At 32.9% G+C, this 25,369-nt stretch overlaps 3 protein-coding genes and 1 long non-coding RNA gene across 6 annotated transcripts in view; 1 reads left to right on the top strand and 3 right to left on the bottom strand.

Annotated features, from left to right (window-relative positions):
* LOC132743002 (uncharacterized) overlaps positions 1 to 25,369 on the bottom strand; it is a 127,037-nt gene that overhangs the window by 79,787 nt on the left and 21,881 nt on the right. The window lies entirely within an intron of this gene.
* LOC132742998 (uncharacterized) lies at positions 1,986 to 5,000 on the top strand. The gene is made up of 3 exons (XM_060731505.1): positions 1,986 to 2,102; positions 3,001 to 3,104; positions 3,316 to 5,000. The coding sequence occupies exons 2-3, from the start codon at positions 3,008 to 3,010 to the stop codon at positions 3,891 to 3,893; spliced, it is 675 nt and encodes a 224-aa protein (XP_060587488.1). The 5' UTR covers positions 1,986 to 2,102; positions 3,001 to 3,007; the 3' UTR covers positions 3,894 to 5,000.
* On the bottom strand, positions 4,591 to 7,500 carry LOC132742999 (uncharacterized). Its single transcript, XM_060731506.1, has 4 exons — positions 7,340 to 7,500; positions 6,793 to 7,061; positions 6,303 to 6,551; positions 4,591 to 5,770 (listed from the first exon to the last, which is right to left on the bottom strand). Exons 1-4 carry the CDS (start codon positions 7,386 to 7,388, stop codon positions 5,666 to 5,668), a joined length of 672 nt encoding a protein of 223 aa, XP_060587489.1. The 5' UTR covers positions 7,389 to 7,500; the 3' UTR covers positions 4,591 to 5,665.
* LOC132742997 (sodium/glucose cotransporter 4-like) lies at positions 11,481 to 25,237 on the bottom strand. Of its 3 annotated transcripts, XR_009627513.1 has the most exons (17): positions 25,105 to 25,237; positions 23,907 to 24,101; positions 22,669 to 22,740; positions 21,027 to 21,131; positions 20,646 to 20,705; positions 19,913 to 20,017; positions 19,458 to 19,563; positions 18,836 to 18,916; positions 17,853 to 18,058; positions 17,157 to 17,292; positions 16,455 to 16,562; positions 15,579 to 15,729; positions 15,161 to 15,329; positions 14,635 to 14,850; positions 13,138 to 13,217; positions 12,218 to 12,299; positions 11,481 to 12,179 (listed from the first exon to the last, which is right to left on the bottom strand). XR_009627513.1 is itself a non-coding variant. In XM_060731503.1 (16 exons), the coding sequence occupies exons 2-15, from the start codon at positions 23,997 to 23,999 to the stop codon at positions 13,164 to 13,166; spliced, it is 1,662 nt and encodes a 553-aa protein (XP_060587486.1). In that variant the 5' UTR covers positions 24,000 to 24,101; positions 25,105 to 25,237; the 3' UTR covers positions 11,482 to 12,299; positions 13,138 to 13,163. The 3 variants fall into 3 exon arrangements, 2 of the variants coding, with proteins under 2 accessions (XP_060587486.1, XP_060587487.1); XM_060731503.1 differs by having other exon boundaries at positions 11,482 to 12,299; XM_060731504.1 differs by having other exon boundaries at positions 11,482 to 12,299; positions 25,068 to 25,207.

The raw sequence follows: 25,369 nt of genomic DNA, 5'->3' as shown, positions 1-25,369 counted from the left end.
TACACTGACAAAAAACTTTATCATTTGCATATGTCTGTAAAATCTGTAAAATTGATTGGCAACGACGAAGTCTGAAATAATATAACTGTTCTGTACATTGTCATATTTTCGCGAGTATTTGATTTTTATCAGCAGAAAAAAAACATATACACTTCTTGTATTTACTACGCTCCCTTTGCAGTTCACTGAATACATGGAATACACTCACGTTAGAGTAAGAAAGTGAGCGATAGTGGAACAGTCGACCGATGCGCAGGAGAGTAGTATTTACAAGAAGGCACACTAGAAATAATATTCTTTGTTTATTCTTATTTTTTTATACATGTTGGAGTGACTATTAATCTCGGAATGACTCGGATATTAAGTCTAATGGTTATATGTCTCTTATCGCTTGTTCAGAGACCACGTGGGATTAGTAGTCGGTCCCTTTCGGATAAATTGACAATTACTGTTTAGTTATCCAGAAAAGCCGATAAGAAGGGGAGCGACCGTCGATATATGACCAAACAATGTTTTGAAATTGGAAACCAGACACAACCAGAAACACGAACAAATAAAATAAAATCAAAACACAACAGGCACTGTAACATTACACAAAGCAATCCTGATGTCTCATAAATTTCATTTTTTGGATGCTATTTGTTTTACATCATACCTTAATTAAATAAAAAGTAATGCATAATAATGTTCTATGTATTATTATTATTTTTGGGACACATTGCTGTTCCGTGTTTACTGATTAATTTCGTGTTCGAGAATATATGCACCACATGAGTCATAAATTTACTTTTTATGCATAGTTTTGGTTGTGCAGTATTATTCAGAAATATCTTTATCATAGATCTTCGCCTCAGTAACAATTTCAATAAAATATTGCAATGGACATGTAAAGTACAAAAAAGTAGAAAAAGGCAATATAGGTTGATCGAACAATTTTTGAAAATTGCTCTAGTTATGGTCTGAAAATTGCAGAACTTACAGATGTTACCGTGTTTACAGTAAAGGGTAATATAACTGTGAAGGTTGTTCACACTTTGAAACTGTACAAATATTCCTGTTACATGTCCCTTGTTTTGTTTACAATACATCACTGTGGTATAGTCTATTTAATACATAACTACAGGCTGACGACCAATATCATGAATAATTGAAATTGAATCGGGCGCAAACAACATGTTTCCGTGTTCAAGTCCAATAAAATAGTCTATAAAATACAGCGTATGTACAAAATAGTCCCATGACGCAGTGTTATATTTTCCGTCTAAAAATTATAATACCATGTATATTTTATTTTATTATTATCATTATTATCATTTTTATTATTATTATTATCATTATTATCATTTTATTATCATTATTATTATCATTATTATCATTTTATTTATTTATTTATTATTATTATTATTATTATTGACTGACATTAGCATCACACTTGCAATGCACTAATAAAGTAATAGCTAAATTGGATATAGGAATAAATTCTTTACAAATCTTGAACATATTCGGCAGTTGTCTTACGTTATCCATATATATTGCCACTATGAGCCTATAGCCTTATGAAATAAATTAAAAAAACTCCTCCCTTTTCCACAAATTAATTACAAATTAATAGTGTTAATGTTATAACCCAGACAGTCGTAAATACCAATGTAATCAAATATACATGATAGAAAATCGTGTTTCTCCCAAATGTCAGTCATTTTATTGCTGATTCAACAAAAATGTTGACACTTTTTACATATAGATTATACTTGATAAAAATTAGTCACTTTCGATTATCGGAATACATGTAATACTAAATTCCAAATGTCATAATTAAAATATTCATGCATCATATTTCATTAATTAAAACTGACCACTTCAATATTAGCCAATCAGAAAGTAAGTACGACTCAAAACTTGACAACCGTTCGGTGCTAAAATGCCACCGGGCAACTTCCGCTTAGTGACGCATCCGAGCTGCATGTTCAATGGTTGAAAATTATTTCTGAATTGTCGTGAATATGAATATTTAAGACGTCTTTGGCATGTTCAGTTATCATAAACCTTAAGAAAGTAGAAAGCGCACATCTCCTTCGGACTTTTAAAAGCTACATTAAGAGGTATGTTTGTTTAACTTCACTTTTTCGAAATGATCGATTTTGACAATTCTAATTTACGGCATTTGATTTAGACTTCAACCAGAAGTTATTTACAAGATAAGTTTTTATCTTTGATGGTGAAACTATTTGATTTCGTCCAAACGAAGTTCTTTCAAAGTTTTTCCCTTCTCAGTACTAAGAATTTAATATTTCAGTGATTATGTATGATTACATTATTTTATTTCATGCTTTGTAGTGCTTTACTGCAATATATCAGATAATTATATTCTGATAAAACACTAGTTAAATTTATAAAAAATACAATTTTCACTGTAGCCGGACTATATCTGAATGCGATTGAAAAGAATATTATAACTAAATGGAATAACAGGCAAAATAAATGCCGTCATACATAAATTTTGCTTTTTTAGTAAAAAAAAAAGTTGACGACATCATACATCATGTTAAAAATATAACAAAATTAGAGAAATTTGATATAACTATATTTCAAAATTGATAATACCGCCGAGGTATGGTCAATACACTGTTAAATTCTGCTGAAAGGCCCATTATGCCTCAGAAATTATTTAACTCCTGGTGTCCTGTGATAGTTTCTAAAAAGTTACACATTCGCCAATTACCCGAGCCATTCTTTGACCTTGTTACGTTTTAACAATAAGCATCCTGCTTACATTTTGATAATTTTATGAGAAATGATTTCTCATTCAGCGCTACTTTCTTCACGCGTTAAACATCTCTTATGCTCTAACCTGAAACAATTCATGTTTACCCTATCTTCAGAAGGAAAAAACATGTCATTTTTCTGAAGCATAATGTGCCTTTAAAATTGTTTCGAATTCTAATATTCTACGACCAGTATGCAATGCAGACTATTTATACTTGGATGGGTTTTTTTCAGGACGAAAATGAGGAAGACAGTAAAATCCACCATATTGCATACACTTTTGTTGTCCTACACTTTCTTGCCATCAATATACAGTCAACAATTAGCAACAACAAATGGTAAGTCAACTTATAAAGATATTTTGCAATTGTTATTTCTCCATAACATAAGAAACATTTGTAATTTTTTTTGCCCGATACATGTGACAAAAGTTACTTATATAACAAACATTTTACACAGTCAAATTTCTGATAGAGAATATGATTTAAAAATTGAACTTAAATTAAATTGAACTTAAATTGTATCATTTTTAAAACTTTCTTCTTACAGCTGCTTATCCAAATACGTATCACCCAGGAAGCATTCATGGAACCAATTCTGCAACAAAGGGATATGCTAACATGCCTTTCGACACCAATCCCGTTCATGGACAATATTGGAACGGAGCTTCACAAACCTATCCGCAATATAACGCTCAACAATATGGCGACTATCAAACCGGATACGGAGCTTACAATACCGGATATCCTCAAAATGGCGCATATTATCCACAACAATATTACCAACAACCATATGCACAGTACGGACAGAATTATTACGGTCAGTACCCAGGTTTTGACGCTCAATACTGGTCTGGACAATATTACCCACAGCAGATGCCGTTGTACCAACACCAAGTCCCGGTTTATCACCCAGGAGTTCCAATGTACCCCCTATATCATGGTCAACAAAACTATTACGGCCATCCCGGCTACTACCCAAACCAGCAGTTTCATGGCGGGTATCCGTATCACAAGAAACGTATCGGTAAAGGATTCCTCGGTGGCACTGGACACAGTATGGCCAAAACACTTCTCGGTGCTGCGGTCGTCGGGGTTGTCGCTGGGACAGTGGCCAAAAAGGGATGATACTACAAATTTCGATGCACTATAAACCCAAAGTCTTTCGTTTATTTTCAAAATTAAAAACAAAATGTTTTATATATTATGTGTTGTGCTATTGTTTTCAATAAATCCTTTTTTTCAGAACTTTTAATGTTTGTCATTAATTAAAGTGTATACAAAACATATTATGAACATCCATCTAGCTAGAAATATCGAATTATTGTAAAAACTGTTATACCATTAGTCCCATTCAAGAGAGCAAAGGGATTTCATTAGTTAAAGATATATTAACAAAAAAGGCAACAATAAAGGGTACAACTCTGGTCAAACATTGCACACATATCCTGCAATAACTAAGATTAAAGTTTGATGCAAATCTTTCGGGTATTGAAATCCCGTCAGTAATCTCTACTGACAGATGAAGAATTATATAAAACTTTTTTTAATCAACGAGTGATAACTCGATTATAAATACACGCTTTTTTTAGTTGTACATAATTGCATTATCATAATTATGTCTTTTAGAGATACTTGCTCCTGCAAAATCTTTCTGAGCAGTTATCCTTTGGCCGTCAAAGGGGGTAGCATTCAGCAGGATACTATAATGCGTATACTTATTAGATCTTTTTTAAGCATTGAATGTCCCCGTCATAGGTAAAATAGGGCCGGGAGTCTAATATGTATCTTTGTTTTACGGTGATATAAATAAACAACACAATCGCATTATACATATATACAACATCTATTTTCTAAAACTCAGATATAATTAGAAAAGCAGAAAATGTTGGATAACTAAAGCTATGTATCTAGACTTAAAGCCGTTAATAGTCTAATTATTCATATGTACGAAACGTTTAACCCTAACCATACCTTTTTTTTGGTTATGTTTTTGCATAGTTTTTGCATTGGAACAACCTATTTCAAAATTAAACTTATTTCAGTGCCAGTGTATAAAATTCAGCTACCAATAGAACATAAAGCCTGGTCAGAATGGTGACAAATACTTGTCACTTTAGTGCAGCAGACACAGGGTTAAAATGAGGAACACCTCTAAGAGGTTATATAATTAACTACATGTATTCAAAATGTCGTAGACAACATTTTTTTCTCATCATCCCGACGTCATAACTTTTAAAATTTAAAATTTATTAGATATATTCCTTGGACATTTTTGAATTTACCTATATAGAATCAAAAGCCAATATTTTAAGTAACACTTTCGTATATTAAATGTTAATTTAATCGAATTATGTATTTGTCGGGGTCAAACTTACTGAATTTTATTCCTTAATTATATTCAATCTTCTCAGTCATATATAGAATGAGGAGCTAGTTAACAAATCATACTTTGTATAAAAAAAATCGAGAAAATCAAACTGGAGAAAAATGTACTTAGATTTTAAGAAAAGAAAACATATTCACAATTAAAAAAACACACAATAAATATGTTACATGTATATGCAATAATTAAATGACCGATTTTGCAGTATGTATCAGCATAATTGAGGCAGTTAGGAATAGTTTTTCATATTCTTACCAATTTTTATTTTGTTAATTGTCGTAAATTTAAAATGCCGTTTGCAATGTGTCAGTAAATGTCGTTTTTCGCTTGACAATATTTTGACGTTTTAGTACATTTTAATTTTTTTTCCATGAAAATGAGCATGAGTTTGGAAGCATGCCGCTTAAAAATGAAGCAAATGTTTTTTTCTGTTTTTTTTTCTGTAATTTTGTACTATCTGTAAAGTGTTTCTTCGGTATGAATGGCCATTTAAGTCTACAATATAGTTTATGCTTTAGTACAAGAACTTCTTTTTCTCAGACGATTCCACGTTGATGTACATTTCTCTGATCACGTCACCTTGCCTGGCGGGAAACTTCTCCAGTGTGCGGAATAGTATCTAAAAACGAAAACAAACACTTGTAACTATTCGAAAAAACGGTATCCCAATTATGATAAATTGCATATTCTAGTTTGTACAATTGTCTGTTCAAAGGCAAATATAGATTCTTATTGAAATTTCAACATTTTCATATACACTGTAGTTAATTGGCCAAAACCGTGCTATTAACTAAGAAACTTTTTTTTTTGTCCAAGACTTCAGAAAATTAATGTTATTATGATAGATTGTATGTATGTCTTTGACATTGGAATGACTCATATGGGCAGCAGATGTAAAAAATATTTTGAACTCTTTGCTAAGGACGATTTTTTTATATAATCTGTGAAAGAGGAAAAGGTAATCTAAATATTGCAAACAGATTCAAAACAAAAGGAAGAAAAACGTGTTGTTTCATTTTTGTACTTTTTTTCTTCCTTGATTGATATAAAATGTTTAAGAATATAAGGGGAGGTAATGACAATAAAACATGTTTAGAATCATTCAAGTAATTTACGGGGAGGTAATAACATGTTAAAAATTATGAAATTACCGGTAAGCTTCTAGCGGCAACCTCAACATGCTTGAACTCGAAGTATGTCCCATTTTCTGTGCATACCCGGACAGCGTACATGTGACTGTGACCTACTTCCGCGAAGCCTTCCGAGCGTTCTTCCGGTATCAGTGCCTCGTATTGGATGAGAATAACATCATCTTCCGGTGTCGTTTTCGTTTTAATCTTGTCACCAAGATTTAACTTCATAACTTTGCCAAGGTGAAATTGGCAGGAAAGTGCCTTCCCCTTTGATATATAATAATATAATATTGCTTTTAACAACAATTAATGGCAGTGTTTCCTCCGTATTTATTCTAGTCTTAGTAAATTTATAACTCTTTTTCTGTACTTTTTTTTATAAACAATGCTTTAAAGATGATAGCTGGTATATGATTATCATGTTCGATTGCGTTATTTTGTATATTAAATATTACGTTACAAGAAAAATATACATGTATCTAGGCAACAATATCCAAAGTTTACAAACCGGAGTTTGAAGTTCGGGCCTCCCATAGTCCATCACGGGTTTTGTATTACCGGTTAAATAAAGGCTTGACCCAACCTTTACTGACTTCACTTTGGTGATAAAGACGTCAGGGACGTCAATCGTCGGCATAACATCAATGATGACGTCATCATAGAATTTTCCAGGGAACTTCACTGTGACGTTGAACGTGGTTTTCTCAGCAATAAATATCTTATTGCTGCCGTCTTCAGGTGTTATGTCAAGGATCGGAGGCCGCTCAATGGAAGCCGCTGCGGAAAATTAAAAACTTATTTAAAGGAAGTTGTGAACAGCCTTACCATTGCAATACATTGATATAAAATGATTATAAAATAGCATTATTACGAAACCAGCCTGGTCAAATTCGTTGTTCGGAACTGCGACCGAACCGCTAACTCATCTCGTGTAATTTAATTCTATTTTAACTCTTCTTCACTTTTCATTATACAATCATAATTTTTGTATCTATCTTGATTTTTTTACACATCATTAGTTGCAGAGAATATAAAATAAAAATAGAAATTTTTACCTTTCACAATAGTAAGAGCAATTACAAGGGTGGTCGCTAGAAAGTCCATTCTGCTCTTGGTATAGTAAACCTAGTTTGCCTAGAAGATGATTTGTAACTGCGAAGTTAACATAATACACCCGAGTATCTGGCAATCTCCACAGCGACCGGAGCTTGCAAATCATTTTACCCTGAATTATTCATAACTGCTTTCACGTTTCAAATTCATAAATTCAAAGTAACGCCTTAATGGAAATGTTTTGAAATGTTATTGATCGGACAGTTGGCAAATAGAAACTTCTTGAATAATTTAAAACGACGGTTCTGAAATTGCTGAAGCTTACATACATGTATGGAAAATGTTGTTGAGTGATTTAAGGGGAGGCAAGTAGATGAAGCGTAAATTAAGCCTATTCAGGAATTTACTGTCGCCAGGGATATCTTTGTGAAGATCTTAGACAAAAAATGTCTACACGCGTTTTCTTAACTTTTATTATTGTGACAGACCTTTATACACTGACTTGATATCGCATAAATTATAAGAGATTATTGATGTGTCTACATATCAGATCTTGTTGGCGAAGCAAATGTTTGACTTAAGCCTTTAGATACTCCGGGTGATCCATAAAAACAGGGGCTTTCCGAGGAGCACTTTTAAAGTGAATGTCTCTGATATTTTTTGAGAAATTATATTAAATATAATTTTTTAAAATATATTTTTTGTATTTTCTGATCGCAGATCAGGAAATACAATGCTGACATTCAATCTCTGGCGACAAATCCAACAACAAGTAGTTCTCAAAACAGCTTAAAACTAGCGATGTTAAAGAAAGAAATATTTTCATCCAACAAATTACAACGCATTCAAAGTTTAAATGTAGCGTTGGCATATAGAATTGTCAATAAATGCAGAATCACAAATTAAGCGGACTAATATCATTTTAATCAATGAAAATGCTATTTTTAGAGATGTCGATTACCGAATACTTCAGAGCGTAGTTCACAAATAAATCTGACTGTCGAGTGAAGAATACATGTATATACATGTCGGACTGTTTTGGCGAGAAGATTTTCGCTAAATTATTTACATCAGTGTTATCGTGAACAAAATATCTCGAAATTAATAAGGATTACAAACCCGAAATGGAAATTCTAAATTTAGAATTATTTGATTTTATTCAGACTTTCTTCGTATAACTTCCACGTGGTACAGGGGTAATGCGCTCGTTTAGGGTGTTAAAGGTCTGGGGTTCAAATTCCAGTCGAGGCAACTATTTTTTTAAGTGTCTTTTTTAAGGAAGTAGCCACGATATGCATAGATAAAGTGTGACTGTCATAAAAAAATGAACATAAATGATTTTTGATGCAACTTTAGTCATGCCATATTCCGTATGTATCAAACTCAAACTGTTATAGTAAAAAATCTAAACGCAGTCGCTGCATCTCGGTGCCCTGCAAGGTGAATTATAGTATATAAAAATAAACTTATACAGGAAAATACATACAGATATACAGTACGATTTAGATTGCAAAGATCAGAAAATACCACAGAGCTTGCAGCCCTTTGATAAATATTTAATATCTGCCCTTTTAGCATGACATCGCATGCTGATAATGAGCACGAATAATGTGAATAGATTAAGTTTATGATCAAATAGACCTAAACGTATTGCCTTGACCTTTTGACCTTAAAACGATACGGCAGGCAGAGCTTTTCAAATTGCATGCACATATCATGTTTCAAATTACTATATACATTTTTATTAACATTGAATATAATGGCAGTAGAACGGATACTTCACTTCACTTCTTTCCTCCACAACACCCTGTCCCTCCTCCCCAACCCAACATAAAAGGTTAACAAACGCCGATAAGTTGGGCATGACATGGCTCCGCATTTTTGCTTGAATTTAGGGGAACAATTAAGAGTCTTTATTTCATAACGAAAGTTACCCATTTTCAATAATTTTAAAGGCCTCATTGAAACGTATAAGCTAATGTCCTCCATCAAATTGATATCTAGCTGTCTTCTGTCACAACATATGCGATTTGGATGGACTGCTGTTGCTTCTGTTGGTTACTGTAGTATTTCCTTGACCTTTATGTGACCTTGACCTTCTTAGTTTTTTAATGAAATAAAATCAATTAAGATTCTTTTGTACAACCTTGCCATAACTAAACTTTAACATTAACATTTTTCTTTATAAACTGACTTATTATCTTGTCATTTTCTGAATATATGTGTCAATATAAAAAGGATCAGCCTGAAATGTGACAAATATCTAAAACAGCAGTCATTGAAATAATGACAATATCACATACTGTTTTCACAATTGACATAGACCCTTTCCATCCAGCGATCCTTCTTATCATGTAGCAATTTGTACTTTCAGTGTGAGGGTTAACGACCTTGACCTATTGATTACTTTCTATTGTGATATTACATTCATAAAATCAGTGCACCACATACAGTTATTGATTTAAACCATGTGTTAAGTTTTTGGACCAGATTTGATTTCTTACATTTACTAACACTGTCACATTGTTTAATAGTCGTTATGAGCAATCTAGCACTACTTGAACTTAGTGCGATACATGTATCTTATACGGACCCCTTAGCACCGACTTGAGCAGTATTCAATCTTCAAAACTAAACCATTTGAAGGTTAGGTGGTCCGATAGCTCAGTTGGTTAGACCACTGACTGTCACTCCTGAGGTTCCGGGTTCGATCCTGGGTAACACCCTTGGAATATTTCAGAAACACTATCAGTGTTTCCCACCTACCTAGAGGTATACTACGGAATGCCGTTAGGGCAATTGCCTATGAATGTGTTGATCTGAAACGCGATAGTCGATAGTACGATGGTGAAAACGCGAAATCACGAAACTACGATGGTGAAAACGCGAAAGTACGATGATGAAAACGCGATAGTACGATGATGAAGACGCGACAGTACGATACTACGTTGATGAAAACGCGATAAACTATCGTGTTTTCACCATCGTACTGTCGCGTTTTCACCATCGTAGTTTCGTGATTTCGCGTTTTCATCATCGTACTGTCGAGTATCGCGTTTCAGATCAAACCATTAATAGGCGATGGCCCTAACGGCATTCCGGAATACCGTTAGGGCCATCGCCTATGAATGTGTTAATTTGAAACGCGATAGTCGAAAGTACGAAGGTGAAAACGCGAAATCACGAAACTACGATGGTGAAAATGCGATAGTACGATGATGAAAACGCGATAGTACGATGATGAAAACGCGATAGTACGATGATGAAAACACGACAGTACGATGGTGAAAACGCGATAGTACGATGATGAAAACACGACAGTACGATGATGAAAACGCGATAGTACGATGGTGAAAACGCGATAGTACGATGACGAAAACACGACGATAAAATCGCGAAATCACGATGGTGAAAACGCGAAAGTACGATGATGAAAACACGATAGTTTATCGTATTATCATCATCGTACTGTCGTATTATCGCGTTTTCGTTATCGTACTGTCGTGTTTTCATCATCGTACTGTCGCGTTTTCACCATCGTAGTTTCGTGTTTTCGCGTTTTCATCATCGTACTGTCGAGTATTGCGTTTCAGATCAAACCATTCATAGGCGATGGCCCTAACGGCATTCCGTAGTATACTGGTACGAAACCCTGATAATCCTCGCATGTATCAGTGCTATACACTGAACATGTAAAAGAACCAAAGGATCTATTCAATAAGAGCTAGGGACTGGTTCCAAGATCCCCTTGTATCTCATAGCTGTCTCTAGTGTCTGCTGAGGTGAGGACCCTACTGGAAATAAGTGCTTGCATTTTCGTAGGCTATCATTGACCGCCCGGTCTAAAGAAATCAAATCAAAGAATGACTGAACCTGTCGGAACATAAAAAACAACATAATAACACAGCTGCAACTCATAAAAAATAGATTTGCGAAAATCTCGTACGGCAGAATCTGTTCGTCCGACATGATGGAAAATGCAACATGCCTCACGTCTCCTAGCACCGATTTTAGTATTCAGTCTGCAATGCTATTTAGCATAGAAATACACGACAAGGTAATTGGAAACGTGTTTGATAAGTCCTTTACGGATATCATAATAAAATGAAGGGACGTAATTCATACACGTTTTCGACAACAGAATCTATAATCTCTTAACTCCCTTTTTCTATATTATAACATTGTTAAATAGATAAATAAGTTGTTCGTACGTATAATAAAATAAATTTCCAATAATTCATTTTAAAACCCCAGTAGCAAATATATCTCTATATATTCTAGCGTTTTATATATAATTATGCTGTTTTATGTCCGATTAACTAATAAAAGGCCTAAGAACATCAGCTAAGCATCGAGTCCTAGCCAATATTTCGACAAAAATAAACTAACAATATGCTTGTAAAAGCAAGCGAACTAAATAGAGAAAAAGGCCTAAGAACCTCAGCTTAGCATCGAATCCTGGTCGATATTTCGGCCAAATAAACTCGCAATATGCTTGTAAAACCAAGCGAAATAAATAGAGAAAATGCATAAGAACTCCAGCTTAGCATCGAGTCTTGGCAGATATTCCGGCCTCGATACCTACATAAATAAACACACACTATGCTTGTAAAACCAAGCAAAATAAATAGAGAAAAAAAGAATGTTATATGTTATAACGGCATCAGTGATAATAACCGACCAAAAACACAACCAGAACCATCCCGAGCACAGCGCTTATATCTAACACCATTTTCCAGAATGGATCTTCTATAAAGAACTGTTTCTTATATTTGACATGACAATCTTCGCTGTGATAGGAGTGTGACACTATTGGCACGCCGCATATTCTGTACAGGATCCGTCTAACCTTTCCGATCTCATTAGAACGCTGTCTATCCTCGTCACTCGTATCACGTGATCTAGTGTCGTCTGATGTCGAATTCTCAGACGATTCACTTTCAACTGTAAAATCCGTCTTACCTAAAACATATCAAATAAAACAGTTGCGATCTATACGAAACTTTGTGTTAAAATACTTAAAAGACAAAGCTATATTCAACTGTAGAAATTCTTATTTTTTTTTAATTTTAGTTTAATCAAAATTGAACAAGTATGTTCTGTCAGAGTTGACATAATAAAATATTTGTCCCAGACATGAAACAGAGATACAGGTGTATGAAATATCTCTTTTAAGACCAATCCAAAATATAATTATGTAGATAATTACATAACTGTCCGGGAAGATACCAAGAGGATATTGAATGAGTGTCGGTTTAAAAATAAAATTGAACGAGTTGAGTGCGAGCCTCTGTAATATTATTTTATTCTATGAGTTCAATGAATTGAGTACAGAATCTACACGAAAATAATATTTTATTCATCACATATATAACATAAATAGATGATGTTCAAGTTTTTTCTTCTATAAATACAGGATTTATTTTCATTGAGTGGTATGAAAAATAAATATTTCATCAGTGGCTATATGATATTTTTATACCACAAGATAAAAATAAATCCTGTATTTATAGAAAACAATGAATTTTCTGTTTTATTGTATGCATTTTTCTATTTTTTTTGACATTACAATTTGGAAGACATTCCCTTTATTTTTATGTATTAGCTGAATTAAGAAGAAATTTAGTCCGGCAAGACACCAGTGAAAATAAGAAAAATATGTTTCACTGCAGTGAAAAATACATTTTTAAAGTGAAAATATGGAATCACACTTTTTATCTCATCAATATTTCTCAATGTATCATAATTATTTAAGTATATAATGAAGTTAATCATGTAAATTATCATTATTTATTCTTACTTTCAAGTTGACCTGACATTTCAGGATCAGACTCTGCCTTCTTGTCTAATCCTTTTCTTTATGGTCCACCATGTAAGTCCCTGTAATAATAAAATACGTTTTACACGGCGATTACAGACTAAGCTAGGATGTTTGGTATTGGTGGAATATTTCTTTGTTTTTAAAAAATTCATATCAAAGAATCTAAATTGAAAAAAGATGTTTGGAAATAATTTCAAATAATGAAAATCGGGTGACATGCCAAAATATCGGACGTTACAATGATGCGGTTTAAAGAAAATTGGTTTAACGTTACGTTATATGGCCTGTCTCTTAAGCATATAAACATTGTTGTTTCCAAAGAAAACAAGTAACATGTAAGAATAAATGTATGAAGTTGCAAATAATGTAGGCGAATTTTACACATTTAAGAATATATATGATCTTTCTGAGCAAATTTTTCTAAATATCAATATCAATAATAAGAATCAACGTCATTTCCTGTAATTATTTGTAAATATCTAAGTCTTAAGAAAAAAGATGGCTGAAGTGAAGCAAACTCCTAGATATAGAGTTTAACCCCTCCAAACATCGATGATTGTAAAATGGTAGTTATTTATTGATTGTTTACAGATTGGTTCTTAAAATGAACAATCACCGGTTGCATCTCGCTGCAACAAACGTAGAAAGCACCATTTTCTCGAGCCACCCGCTCAAACACCATTTGTCTAATTGAGATGCAGATTCGATTTTGTCATCTTTGCACCATAACAGGCCCAAAGCCCCATTTCAAGAAATATGTCCGTGGGATTTCCGCATGGCATGGTCGTTTTATGAACCGGTGATTTAATTGTTCTTTCTGTATATAAATGTTCGAAAAAAGCACCATATTCTCGAGGCAACCGTGAACCGGTGATTAATTATTTCTGTATTTAATGTTCGAAAAAACACCATATTTTTCTTTGCAACATGAGAGGTCCAAAGCCAAAATCCATGAAATACGTCCGTGAGATTTCTGCATGACATGGCCGTTTTATGAACCGGTGATTTGTTTTTTCTATATATAAATGTTCGAAAAAAGCACTATTTTCTCGTGCCAGCCGTTCAAACACCATTTGTCTGACTGAGTAGCAGTTTCGATTTTGTATCAATTTGAAGCGTCTTCTTTGCACCATAAGAGGCCGAAAGCCCTAATTCATTAAATACGTCCGTGAGATTTCCGCATGGTAAATTGTAGGTTCGAACTGCGCCAGCGTCTTCGCACTTTGTCATGCGAGAAAGCTAGCTTACGGAAAGTCGGTGCCCGTTCAGGCTTGAAATAATAATGCACAAAAGACAGGTGCATGAGGTTTTCCTCCACCAATAAAGGTAGAAAGTTGCCTTATTAGCTATATTGTATTGGTGCGACGTAATAGGGAACCAAAATAAATAAATGAACAAATAAATAAATACATAAATTGAAAAATAAATAAAGAAAGAAAGAAAATGAATATGAAGGACAAATTTAAACAAACTAACATCAACATTATCTCTGGGCGACGTAAACATGCTGATGATAGCTATACCAATCATCGTCAGGAAAAATAGCATCACGCAGAAGTACGTGTAGTGTACTTTATACAACACAGCAGGCCGGGTCTCCGGCTCACCACATATTGGTGCTGGGTACGTGAAATCTATCACCAATCGAGCCAACCCAATAACTTGAACGATCAGCAAAGAGTAAAACGCAGCCTGGAAAGTAAAGTAATTGTGCATGAACGCTATTCTAATTCATTTAAGGAGCACATAAGTTAATTCACTTTGACTGAACACTTATTCAATTTTAAAGTGGTTGCAACCGTTCAGGTGAAATAATTGAATATGTGAATTTGGCGTTTTCACTTATACATGTATGTGTAATGGCATATTTCCACAGTGAAATATTAATAAATGGGAAGGAGAACAATTCACATTCATGGCGGTATCATAAAGAATGGAAGTTTTGAAAAGATTCATATTAAAAATTGCCTCATACTAACAGAAGACGATAACTGGTGTTTACCGGCTCAGTCATACGTTTCCATAATGCTGCCAACAAAAACAGGGCACCAATAGGCGTTGCTAGGTAACCTTGTATGGCGTTAAGGTAGATAAAAAGCTGTCCACTTTGAGAGGATTTAACCAGCGGTATCCACAATACACTTAGTATACACATAAACACAATAAATACTCTGAAAAACAAGACACATGTATATACTTTTATATGCACAGTAATGTAGTAAGTTAGAAAGCGTATATAATATATATTTAACTGAATTTAGTCTAAACAAATGTTGATAAGACATACAAGATTGTATTAAATGTTAATATTAAAAGCTAAACACGGTCCACAAACGCATCTGCTGCATTATCAAGTACAGTCAGACATTCTTGTCTTCAATCTATATACATGTTGTAAGCCAAAAAATAACCGTACGTACCTTCCTACAACAAGTCTTTCTTTCTCGGATGCTTTAGAACGTATTCTTGTCCAGAGATCCATGGTAAATATTGTGCTAGCACTGTTAAAGATGGAGGTCAGTGAGCCAATAATGGCAGCCAACATCACCGCCACCTGTAAACCCCGTAATCCTTAAAATATATAAAAAGAGGTCTGCTGGTTGCACCAAGGTCGTCTGGCAAAACAGGATACGCTGATATAATCGCCAAGATTTGAATCCTAGCAATCCGTTGATCAAACAATTATCTGTTCAATTCCTCGCCGGAGAAGGCATCGACAAATTCCCCAAACCCGTTAAATCGGCATAATGTAAAACCTAACTGTGCAGATTTCGGGACAGGTAAAACACATGGGTTATAATTATGATGTTTCACATGTTCAAAGACCATTTTTAAAGGTTTGCAAAGTTATGCTTATCATTTCTTCTACTTAACTACATATTACATATAACAACATTTTGTCCAAATATTTTGAAAGACAATTATAAATAATTCCTACCCAAGATTGTCAAAAACATTGTACATGTAAATCGATATGAAAATTAAGGATTTATTTCAAGGCTGACGCTACATGCCTTTCCACTTTTTTTTAATTATAAAGATCACTACAGTGCTATAGTCACAGTTAAGCAGGGCATTTATTTCTTCAAGGAACGGCGATGGACCGTATTTATATCGGGATTGAGTTGACTTGCGTCTGTTAAAAAAATATTAAGCGACCTTAGTGAAAATTAAAACTACATTCAAACTAGTACAGCAAAGGAAATCAGATTGTTCTCTAAATGGCCGATCATACATTTATTTTTCATTTCACAAAAAAAAGAACAATGAAAGGTCTACACATGAATTATTCATACCTGTGGGTAAGATTTCGAGCACAAGTTTGGGATACGCGATGTTAGAACAGCCGACGGGATTGCCGCAATATTTGGTACATTCTTCAGGGTCCACACAAGCTACCTCATCTTAAAACGAATTAGAAATAATATTCAGCCATGTTAAAGAATCACGTGGCAGATATAGAATTGGTAAATGTTTGGCAATAGTAGAAAAACATGAGAATCATATACAGCAAACAAATCCATATCAATAGTATCTGTTCACGTCTTATTGCAGCTTATTTTGTTCTGACAAAAGTTTTACTTCCACTTTGCTTCATACACTTTACCTTGACTCTTCTGTTGGCAATAGATTATAGCCTTGCGACAAGCTCAGACTATGTTCTGTGTGATCATGATCTGCATTGTTTACTATCCAGTTGTTGCGTATGTCACAGGTTGAAAAAAATGTGCAGCCCCTTTCGGGACTCGGACCCAAAACCCTCAGAATTCCGTACTGCGGCTTTACTGACTGAGCTATTCGGCCGCTTACACACTGTTTCCCCGAAATAGTGAAGAGTTCTGAAGCGTGACACGTATTTTGAAATTTTCCCCAAAAGTGATGAATGGTTTTGTTAAGTTTTATCAAATTTAATTTTTTAGCTTGGTGAAGGTTTATTAGGGTTGAAAATGCTAAATGGGAACAATGTGTCACATATTAGATTATTAAAATACATGTACCTGGAAACAGAATTCTGCTTATCATTCCCGGCATGACCATGATGTACATGGGTAAAATCTTCAGATAGCCGGCTACCAGGGATCCGGCTTTGGCATGAGACAGTGTCTTCGCTGCCAATGTCCTTTGAACAATTACCTGTAAACCATTTTAACATTAAAATAGCAGCACTAATAAAGTAAAAGGGACATTCGTGTGTTGGTGCTTACAAATGTATACTCATCAAATGTCATTCTTCAGACAAGTTTGATTTTTAGTATATAATGACGTTATATTCACTTGTTAACATGGTTCATTTCCGTCACCTACAGAAATGAAGCATAATTTACACGTGCAAAATGTATGACCAACATACACGTACTAGAATGAAGTAATTAATTTATGACGGTTTTTCTTATATCTATAGAAAAGGGTTTGATCCCTTGGAAGCAATGGAAACAAAAAGTCTCATTTTAAGCCTGATTTTGATTTCATTTCCAGATTAAACCACCTTTATTTTCAAGAAACTTAATATTTGAAATAATTAAAATATACAAATGATACCACTTTACTTGCGTGAGTGTAAAACTCACAGGGATTGGATTCTTTAATTTATACGTCAAGTCTTTACAATCAAATGGAACATCCTCAAATGAAGATTTGAAAATTTAAATAAATACTAAAATCTATGTTTTATATATGACGTAATTCTACTATACCTGATCGTTGCACCAATACCACATACATCCCAAAACCATCTGCAATATGAGGCCAGGCCAGGGGTTGTCGGAATTAATCGGGTCACGAAGTACGTTAAATGCATCCTCGCGCGGTAAACCGCACGTGCTGTTGTAATCCCGAATCGACGGGGTGGAGTCCATATACTTCTCACGGAGGTTTGCGTACCCGCCTATTTTATGAAAACCTTAAATAGGAAAAATAGCAAGAAAACAATAATAGTCCTTTTAGTTTGTCGCTCACCTGAAATGAAAAATGCAACTTCTTTCACCTAGTTGGCGTTGTGTTGTTTAATTTGATTTTGGCCCAAGTGACCTCAAAGTCTACATATGAAAGTGTTAATGCCAATACCCTAAGTCATCTTATCAAGTAAGAAACCTTTCAACTACTGACACGAAGCGTTTGTTTTTCTTTGTTTGTCTTGTTTACTTTTAAACGACCGCTAGGGAGAGCAAAGTGAGTGTTCACTAGGTTACATTACAAACCGATACAAATAACACATGAACATATTGGAGTGGTGAATGGGCATTATCTAAGAAATAAAACCATTGTCAAAAGTATGACTGTTAACGCACCATCGTTTCAATAAAGGAACTTGGATCTGTTGGTGATGCAACTACCTCGCAAGTTTGGTGCAAAGTAAATCAGAAATTCGGTCAGTTTTGAGGTCCGGATAAATCTTGACTACAAACCTACTCACGAACGACCATTGATCCTTCAAGCTCAAAAGTAAGTGTTAAGGTGTCATATATAACACGTGTAATTGATTTCAACTATGCCATTGGTGCATTTTAAATAAGATTTTCAATGCATTTCTCAAGTGATACAAGTAACCTTGTCAAGAAATACAAATGTATTCAGTTTTGTTGAAAGCTCAGTAGGTGTTTGGATAAAAAATGTTAATATTATTATATGTGCAAAAATAGTGTATAGCTTACAATAACAGACAACAACGTAAACTTACTCATCGCGGAGAGGACTATGGATCCTGCTAAGAGAATTCCGGTCTGGAACGTGTCTGTGTAGATAACAGTTGTTAGACCTCCTAAAATTTCAACATTTTCAATAATGAATTTGCAAAATGGCGTATCTTATTAAAGTCTAAATTTTCTTTAATTCGTCATAAATAAGTTTGTTTTCAAAACAAATACACACGAAATGAAATGTGTTATTTGATTATTTGAAAACGACTATTACAAAAGATAATTTAGAAAGCCCGTTTATAATGCGATCAGAGAAGCAGCAGAAACATTTTTGTCCACATAGAAATCTCTTTGTCGACCAATATGTACACAGCTTCAACGATATACTATCCGTACCACATTTCCGAAGCTCTGATTTGAACGACATATATCGATATACCTTACTGACCTCGTGGAACACTTTAAAAGATATATATGTATATACTAATTTACTAACAAACAAACAAACAAACAAAAACAAACAAACAAAATCGTAAACTTCTACACGACATACTCCGACTATGAAAATGAACTTCATCGACATATAACACGCTTATTTATTGCACTTCACGACATATAACGCCAATTAACAATGCACGCGATACATTTTAAATATACATGTACCTAATATTGTGAATAAGCCAGTGACGACCAACAAGAACGCTATGGAAGGATACATGTTCCAACCCATCGCCATCTGTATGAACAGAGATCCTCCGAATATAGTCGCCTGGAAAATGATACAATATCACGCTCATTGATAAAATCACAGGTGTAAAAAAATCATTATGTGAATTGTTTTCTATGTTTTTCTGCACGTATTTGAATAGACAAGTGCATTTATAACACATGTTTAATATAGAGTGACCCCTCAAACGATGATTGCAACCATTTTCAGACAAAAGGAATCTTACATTAATACCGGTATTATTTCTTATATAACTTTGAGTTCGTCATTTAAAATAATGTTCAACGTGTGAAGGACCGACTTTAAAAATTTTTTCCTCCAAAATATAGCCATAAATGAAATGAAGCCTATGATAATTATGTTAGGTATAAAACGTTGTATATGATCTTACAGCAAGGCGCACTATAATGTAGACAACGAGGGATAGAATACTGAGATAAACTCGTATTCTCTGACCCCCAAATCTCTTCTCCATATACTCCGGCATCGTCGTTACCTGTATGCAACAAGACAAATAAACAATAGAATATATATCTTATATTCTTTAATATGAATATCTTATGTTCATAAAATGTTGAAAATTTTGTATGAAGATGTGACCATATGTTTACAACACAATTCTATGCAACAAAATATTGAAATAATGTATGATGAGAAATATCATAATAAGTGGATTTACATAATTATTACTGTGAAATAAGATATTTTCGAAGGCCAAACTTTCGCGAAAGCAACATTTCGAACTATTTGACGTGTAAGATATTCGCGAATTTCTACTTTCAATTCTGTTAATCAATTTGCCACTCAGTTATAAATATGTCACTCAGTTTTGTTAATAATTATGCCACTCAGTTTTGTTAATCAATATGCCACTCAGTTTTGTTAATCAATATGTCACTCAGTTTTGTTAATCAATATGTCACTCAGTTTTGTTAATCAATATGCCACTCAGTTTTGTTAATCAAATTGCTACCGAGATATTAAGCTAACATGTATTTATGCAGGGAAAGTTTTCAATTCGCAAAATAGCGAAATTTAATCCCTGGCGAAAGGTTTTGATTTTACAGTTTTTTTACTATTTTATTATATTTGTTTATAAATATGTATATTTTTTAAGTATTTACCCCTGCTGATATGTACACTGGGACAAACATCCATCCAAGTAAGATTACTAGAGGCATTCCCTGTAATAAAATTTAGCATTAAATGCCATTGTTTGTTCATACACACAATGCTAAACAACATTTATTATCTCAATATAACACAACCGTTAACATTTTATGTTAACATCAAATATACATGTATATACATTATATTCTATAGATTATTTTTGATATTTATTATAAAATGATATATTGTTTGAAAATGCGTGCATCTAAAGTTTTCAACCAACACGTCACTGCTTTATTAAGACGCCGAGGTTATCTTTTTCAAACCAGTGAAGCAATTAAAAAAAGACAAAAGGCACCTTGTACAAATGTAAATTATTCAATAAAACGACTCACCAGCCATTCATAAATGATGATAGAAATGCCGGCTGCAGCTCCGGTACCAGCAAGACCAATAAAATGTTCACTTCCTATATTACTTGCGTATAATGAAGCCCCAACCTTTAATTAATAATAATTTAAAATAATTAGAGACATAATCCAGAAAACAAGTAAATTTGGCAAATTGATTAATTATACTCGTATGCTCTAATTCTAACACTATCGGAAATTTACATATAAAAGGTCGGAAGCGTGATTAAACGAAATATTTAAAAATATTGATGGAATAAAATGCGTATTTTCAATTTCCGTATTTTCACTGTGAAAATTTATTTGTCACTGCAGTGAAACATTTTTTAAACTATTGTTCATACTGAAAAAAAAACCCTACATGTGAAGTAGGCTTGCATATCAAATTTGCCTTACGAACAGTCATAACTCTGAAGTGTACTAATAGATTTTAAATGTATTTGACGAACATTCTTCCTTTTTTACTATAATTATAATAATCAATTATACTTCATCATAACCTATGGCTAAAATAACAGTTTTTAAAGGGCCGTAACTCCTATCAGTGGAATTTTAATGTTACCCTACCTTATTATTCATACATTTCTGCAAAGTTTCCAGAAAATTTCACAAACTGATTATATGATATGGATCCAAACGGACGGACAGAGCTTTTTCTATAGATCAATTCAAATTTTATTGGCGGGGATTTAAACAACTGACATGTCACAGGTACCGCGTTTTTTCTTTAGATTTCGTTATTTTTTTCTTCTTATAATTATAAAAAAGCTTAAGCAATTAAGTATTATGTAAATGCATGAAATAATGAAAACTGTTCATTTACACGTGATCATTTACATATCAATGATGTGTCGACTTTGTTTAAATGAATTTAGATTAGCTTAAAACAAGCCTGCACATCTAAACCCATTTGTGGTTTTCCTTGACTTTCATTTTTTTTTCAATCAATAAAGAATAGATAGAAGTGTAACACTTAAACAAATTCAAATAGTATTCTATTACAAATGAATACACGACTTAAACACAGTATACTCCCAGTATTTATAGCTAAATTTAGCTATATTTAATAAAAAGCTTGCGTTTTACATGAACAAAGAACGTATATGACAGAAAAGGAACACTTTATTTTAAGAGCAAAAACTTTATACAGCAGAGTGTACAACGTGAACTTTCACGTAAAATTTTCATATGCTTACAACATTTCACTTTTATATAAGACTGGAGTTAATTGCATACTTAGTAGTAAATAGAAGGTTATCAACCGGGCTGATAATTGTACTTTAGTTCGTTAGTTATGTTGACTGAGTGCCAGTCTGACTTGATCTCCTTGTATCTCATGACCTGACATTGTGACCCTAAAGTGTTATACTTATATCAAATAAATTACCTATCTAAACCTATATAAAACAAATGTATCATCCGAGTTCACCTCACAGAACGAAATGGCTGATAATAACCATGTAGTTATGCATTTCTTTCAAACCGTTGGAGTATTTTTGCTTTATACCTAATATTTATATCATGAATGAGCATATTTTCTTCAATAAAAAGAATTGACCAGTCATACACATTGATATATATAATATATTTATATGCTGATACTGAAATATATTAATATTTAACTTACTGGAATCCAAGTCATTGACCGACCTGCCAGGAAATAATTCCTTACTGTACCTCGATGGGCACGACACAGACTCTGAAAACATTATACGGTAATATTAATACATTAACACAGCATATATGAGAAAATAGTTCCTAATTGTATTTTGGTATGTGAGAGGCTAACATACAGACGAACACACATTATTATTTCAGTTGTTATTTTCTGCTACGCAACTTGTGTAAGAGCCATATTTAGTACGGTGACGGTACATTCAGTGTGGAACAAGCAAGGACTGAGACTGTCGTTGAACAACTAGTTGCAGTCACCATAAAAAATAGCTGAGTGTAAATAAATAAAGTCATATGATTTGACCTGTATTTCATGTTTTGTCTTTCACTTTTTTCGACAAATTTTCGACAAGTTTTAACATGAAATACATCCGATCAATTGTCACATTCTACAAGTTGTCCAAGTTTATCAAATGTCGGATTGGACTTACTGTCATATTCGATGAGATGTCTTTCGACGGAATGTCATGGAAGACATTTTAAAGTGTCTATGTGTTTTTGGTGTTTTGTTTAATCGATGCCTAGTTTCCCCCCTGTTCAAAAATTCAATATCGTAGACGATAAACATTTTCTTTTCTATATTTCTTTTGGAGTCATATCACAGTTTAAGCTTTTGTATTAAATATTCCTTTTATTTTAAACAAAGTTGACCCCTTAACTGCATTTCCAAAAAGACATTTTATAGTAACATGTCTCTGTAGGTGTAAGCGACATAAAAAATACAAAATTTACATGTTGATGAGTCAAAAATAATTCCAATCTTAAATCTGTAGCGTTTAATGTCAACATGCAGTAATTCTGAAGATTTGGAACTACTTGCAATTGCGTATGCTGACAAATGTGTCCTTAGGTTTCCGGCAGTTGTCATGGTATTAGTAAATTAACTAAATCAAAATGGGAGGGGTTTGTATATTTTATATAACAAAAATAATGTTTTATGTACAGTTTATTTAGTAAAAAATCTTCTCAATACAATACAAAAACTAACATGGGCTATAATATCACAAATTACTTTTTAATAATAAACATCTTCAGACTCTCATAATTATATATATTTTTTATTCCTTTTTTATATAAAAAAATAATTACAGATCTATAAATTCAAGTTTCAATGTATATCATTAAAAACAGCAAATACAGAAAACAATAATTTAAGGATTACTGAAAAAAGTGGAACGAATATAAACATACCCATATTCCAACGGAAACGAGTAAAACAAAATAGCCAGCAACAACTAAAAAATCCCCAACCTCACTTAGAGCAGACGACTTTCCAGCCGCCATTTTGTAGTTAATTTTTTTCTGTGAATTTAGTTCACCTATAAGTTGTACCTCAGACGTATAGCAGCAGTGGAATTTTCCATCACTAACTACCAGGGTTGCCGACTAAAAATACATGTCATAATTATATATTTTTGAACGATTTAATATTCATATTATTATATTAAAATAGTGAATGTAATGAAATTATATGTTTATTAGTATACCATTATAGTTTATTATTTTATTGTTATGATTATGATGATTTTATTATTGATTTTTTTCCAGCGAGTCAATCAGACTTGATGAAAAAAAATAGACTTTCAGCGGAGAAATCTAACTTAACATTTGATTTCTTATAAGTTAATGTACCGGGTTCTTCATTTGATTTCTTTTTAGTGAATGAAATTGACACTTTATTTAATTGTTGTTTGATTAAATGACTCAACATTTTTACTCTTTTCAGTGAATAAAATTTGACTCAACATTTATTTTCATTTTAGTGTGTAAATCACCCTCATCATTTATTTCATTTTAGCAAATTAAACTAACTTTACATCAGATTTCATTCCACCGAATAAATCCTACTCAAAATCTGAGTTCATTTAACTGATAGAATCTGTCTCAAAATTTGATTTCTTTGCAGTGAATAAATCTCACTAAACATTTGTTTGCTTTTCAGTGAATATATCTCACTCAACATTTGATTTCATTTTTAGTTAATAAATTTGACCCAACATTTAATTTCATTTTAGTGAATATATCTTACTCAGCATTTGATTTCTTTTGTATTGAATTTACCTAACTCAGAATGTTTGAACATTGAATGAATAAATCTTAGTTAATATTTGATTTCGCTTTAGTGCACACACAAGAAATTTCTATAGTGAATATATTCGTTTCTATGTCATGAAAATTAAATAATAAATCTAAATTCTATTTTACATTGGAATACTTTATTATTATTATTATTATTATTATTATTATTATTATTATTATTAAAAATATACTTGTTATTGCAACATCTTTAGAAGATATGACATATCTCAAAGTTCAAAGTACAAAAGAAATCTTTAAAAAAATGGACAATACATGTCTTTTTCACTGGACATCTTTTAAATATAATAACCTAACAAGCTGTCTTTAATGTATCCAAAACACTTTTTTAATATTAAGATATAAATCAACATTCGAAAATACTCTCCCTTCTTTGTAACAGATTGGAAAAAAAATCTGTTTTTCAAGTACGAACATACACAATAACAACATAAGGTAATAAACATTTTGTCCAGTTTTGACTAGATTTGTTTTCTTTTTCTAAACTGGATCTACATGTAGTTAAAATTATAGTCACGAATTACATCGTGACATGTAATAAACTTATACGAAAACAA

Source organism: Ruditapes philippinarum, unplaced genomic scaffold, assembly GCF_026571515.1.
Source record: "Ruditapes philippinarum isolate M1 unplaced genomic scaffold, ASM2657151v2 ctg933_1_1_1_1, whole genome shotgun sequence".
In the NCBI taxonomy this organism is placed as follows: domain Eukaryota; kingdom Metazoa; phylum Mollusca; class Bivalvia; order Venerida; family Veneridae; genus Ruditapes; species Ruditapes philippinarum.
The sequence above is the reverse complement of the archived record's forward strand: the minus strand, read 5'-3'. Positions and strand labels throughout refer to the sequence as shown.

What these genes read in the sequence shown, in the direction of transcription:
- LOC132742997 (XM_060731503.1), bottom strand. Translation starts at nt 23,999, where the DNA reads ATGGCGGCTGGAAAGTCGTCTGCTCTAAGTGAGGTTGGGGATTTTTTA. An exon ending in GGTCAATGACTTGGATTCCA is followed by an intron (nt 21,132 to 22,668) that starts GTAAGTTAAATA and finishes TATTAATTAAAG; the next exon opens with GTTGGGGCTTCATTATACGC. An exon ending in GCTCGAAATCTTACCCACAG is followed by an intron (nt 15,730 to 16,454) that starts GTATGAATAATT and finishes ATATATTTTAAG; the next exon opens with GATTACGGGGTTTACAGGTG.
- LOC132742999 (XM_060731506.1), bottom strand. Translation starts at nt 7,388, where the DNA reads ATGGACTTTCTAGCGACCACCCTTGTAATTGCTCTTACTATTGTGAAA. An exon ending in GGCCCGAACTTCAAACTCCG is followed by an intron (nt 6,552 to 6,792) that starts GTTTGTAAACTT and finishes TATATATCAAAG; the next exon opens with GGGAAGGCACTTTCCTGCCA. An exon ending in TTGCCGCTAGAAGCTTACCG is followed by an intron (nt 5,771 to 6,302) that starts GTAATTTCATAA and finishes TTTCGTTTTTAG; the next exon opens with ATACTATTCCGCACACTGGA.
- LOC132742998 (XM_060731505.1), top strand. Translation starts at nt 3,008, where the DNA reads ATGAGGAAGACAGTAAAATCCACCATATTGCATACACTTTTGTTGTCC. An exon ending in ACAATTAGCAACAACAAATG is followed by an intron (nt 3,105 to 3,315) that starts GTAAGTCAACTT and finishes TTCTTCTTACAG; the next exon opens with CTGCTTATCCAAATACGTAT.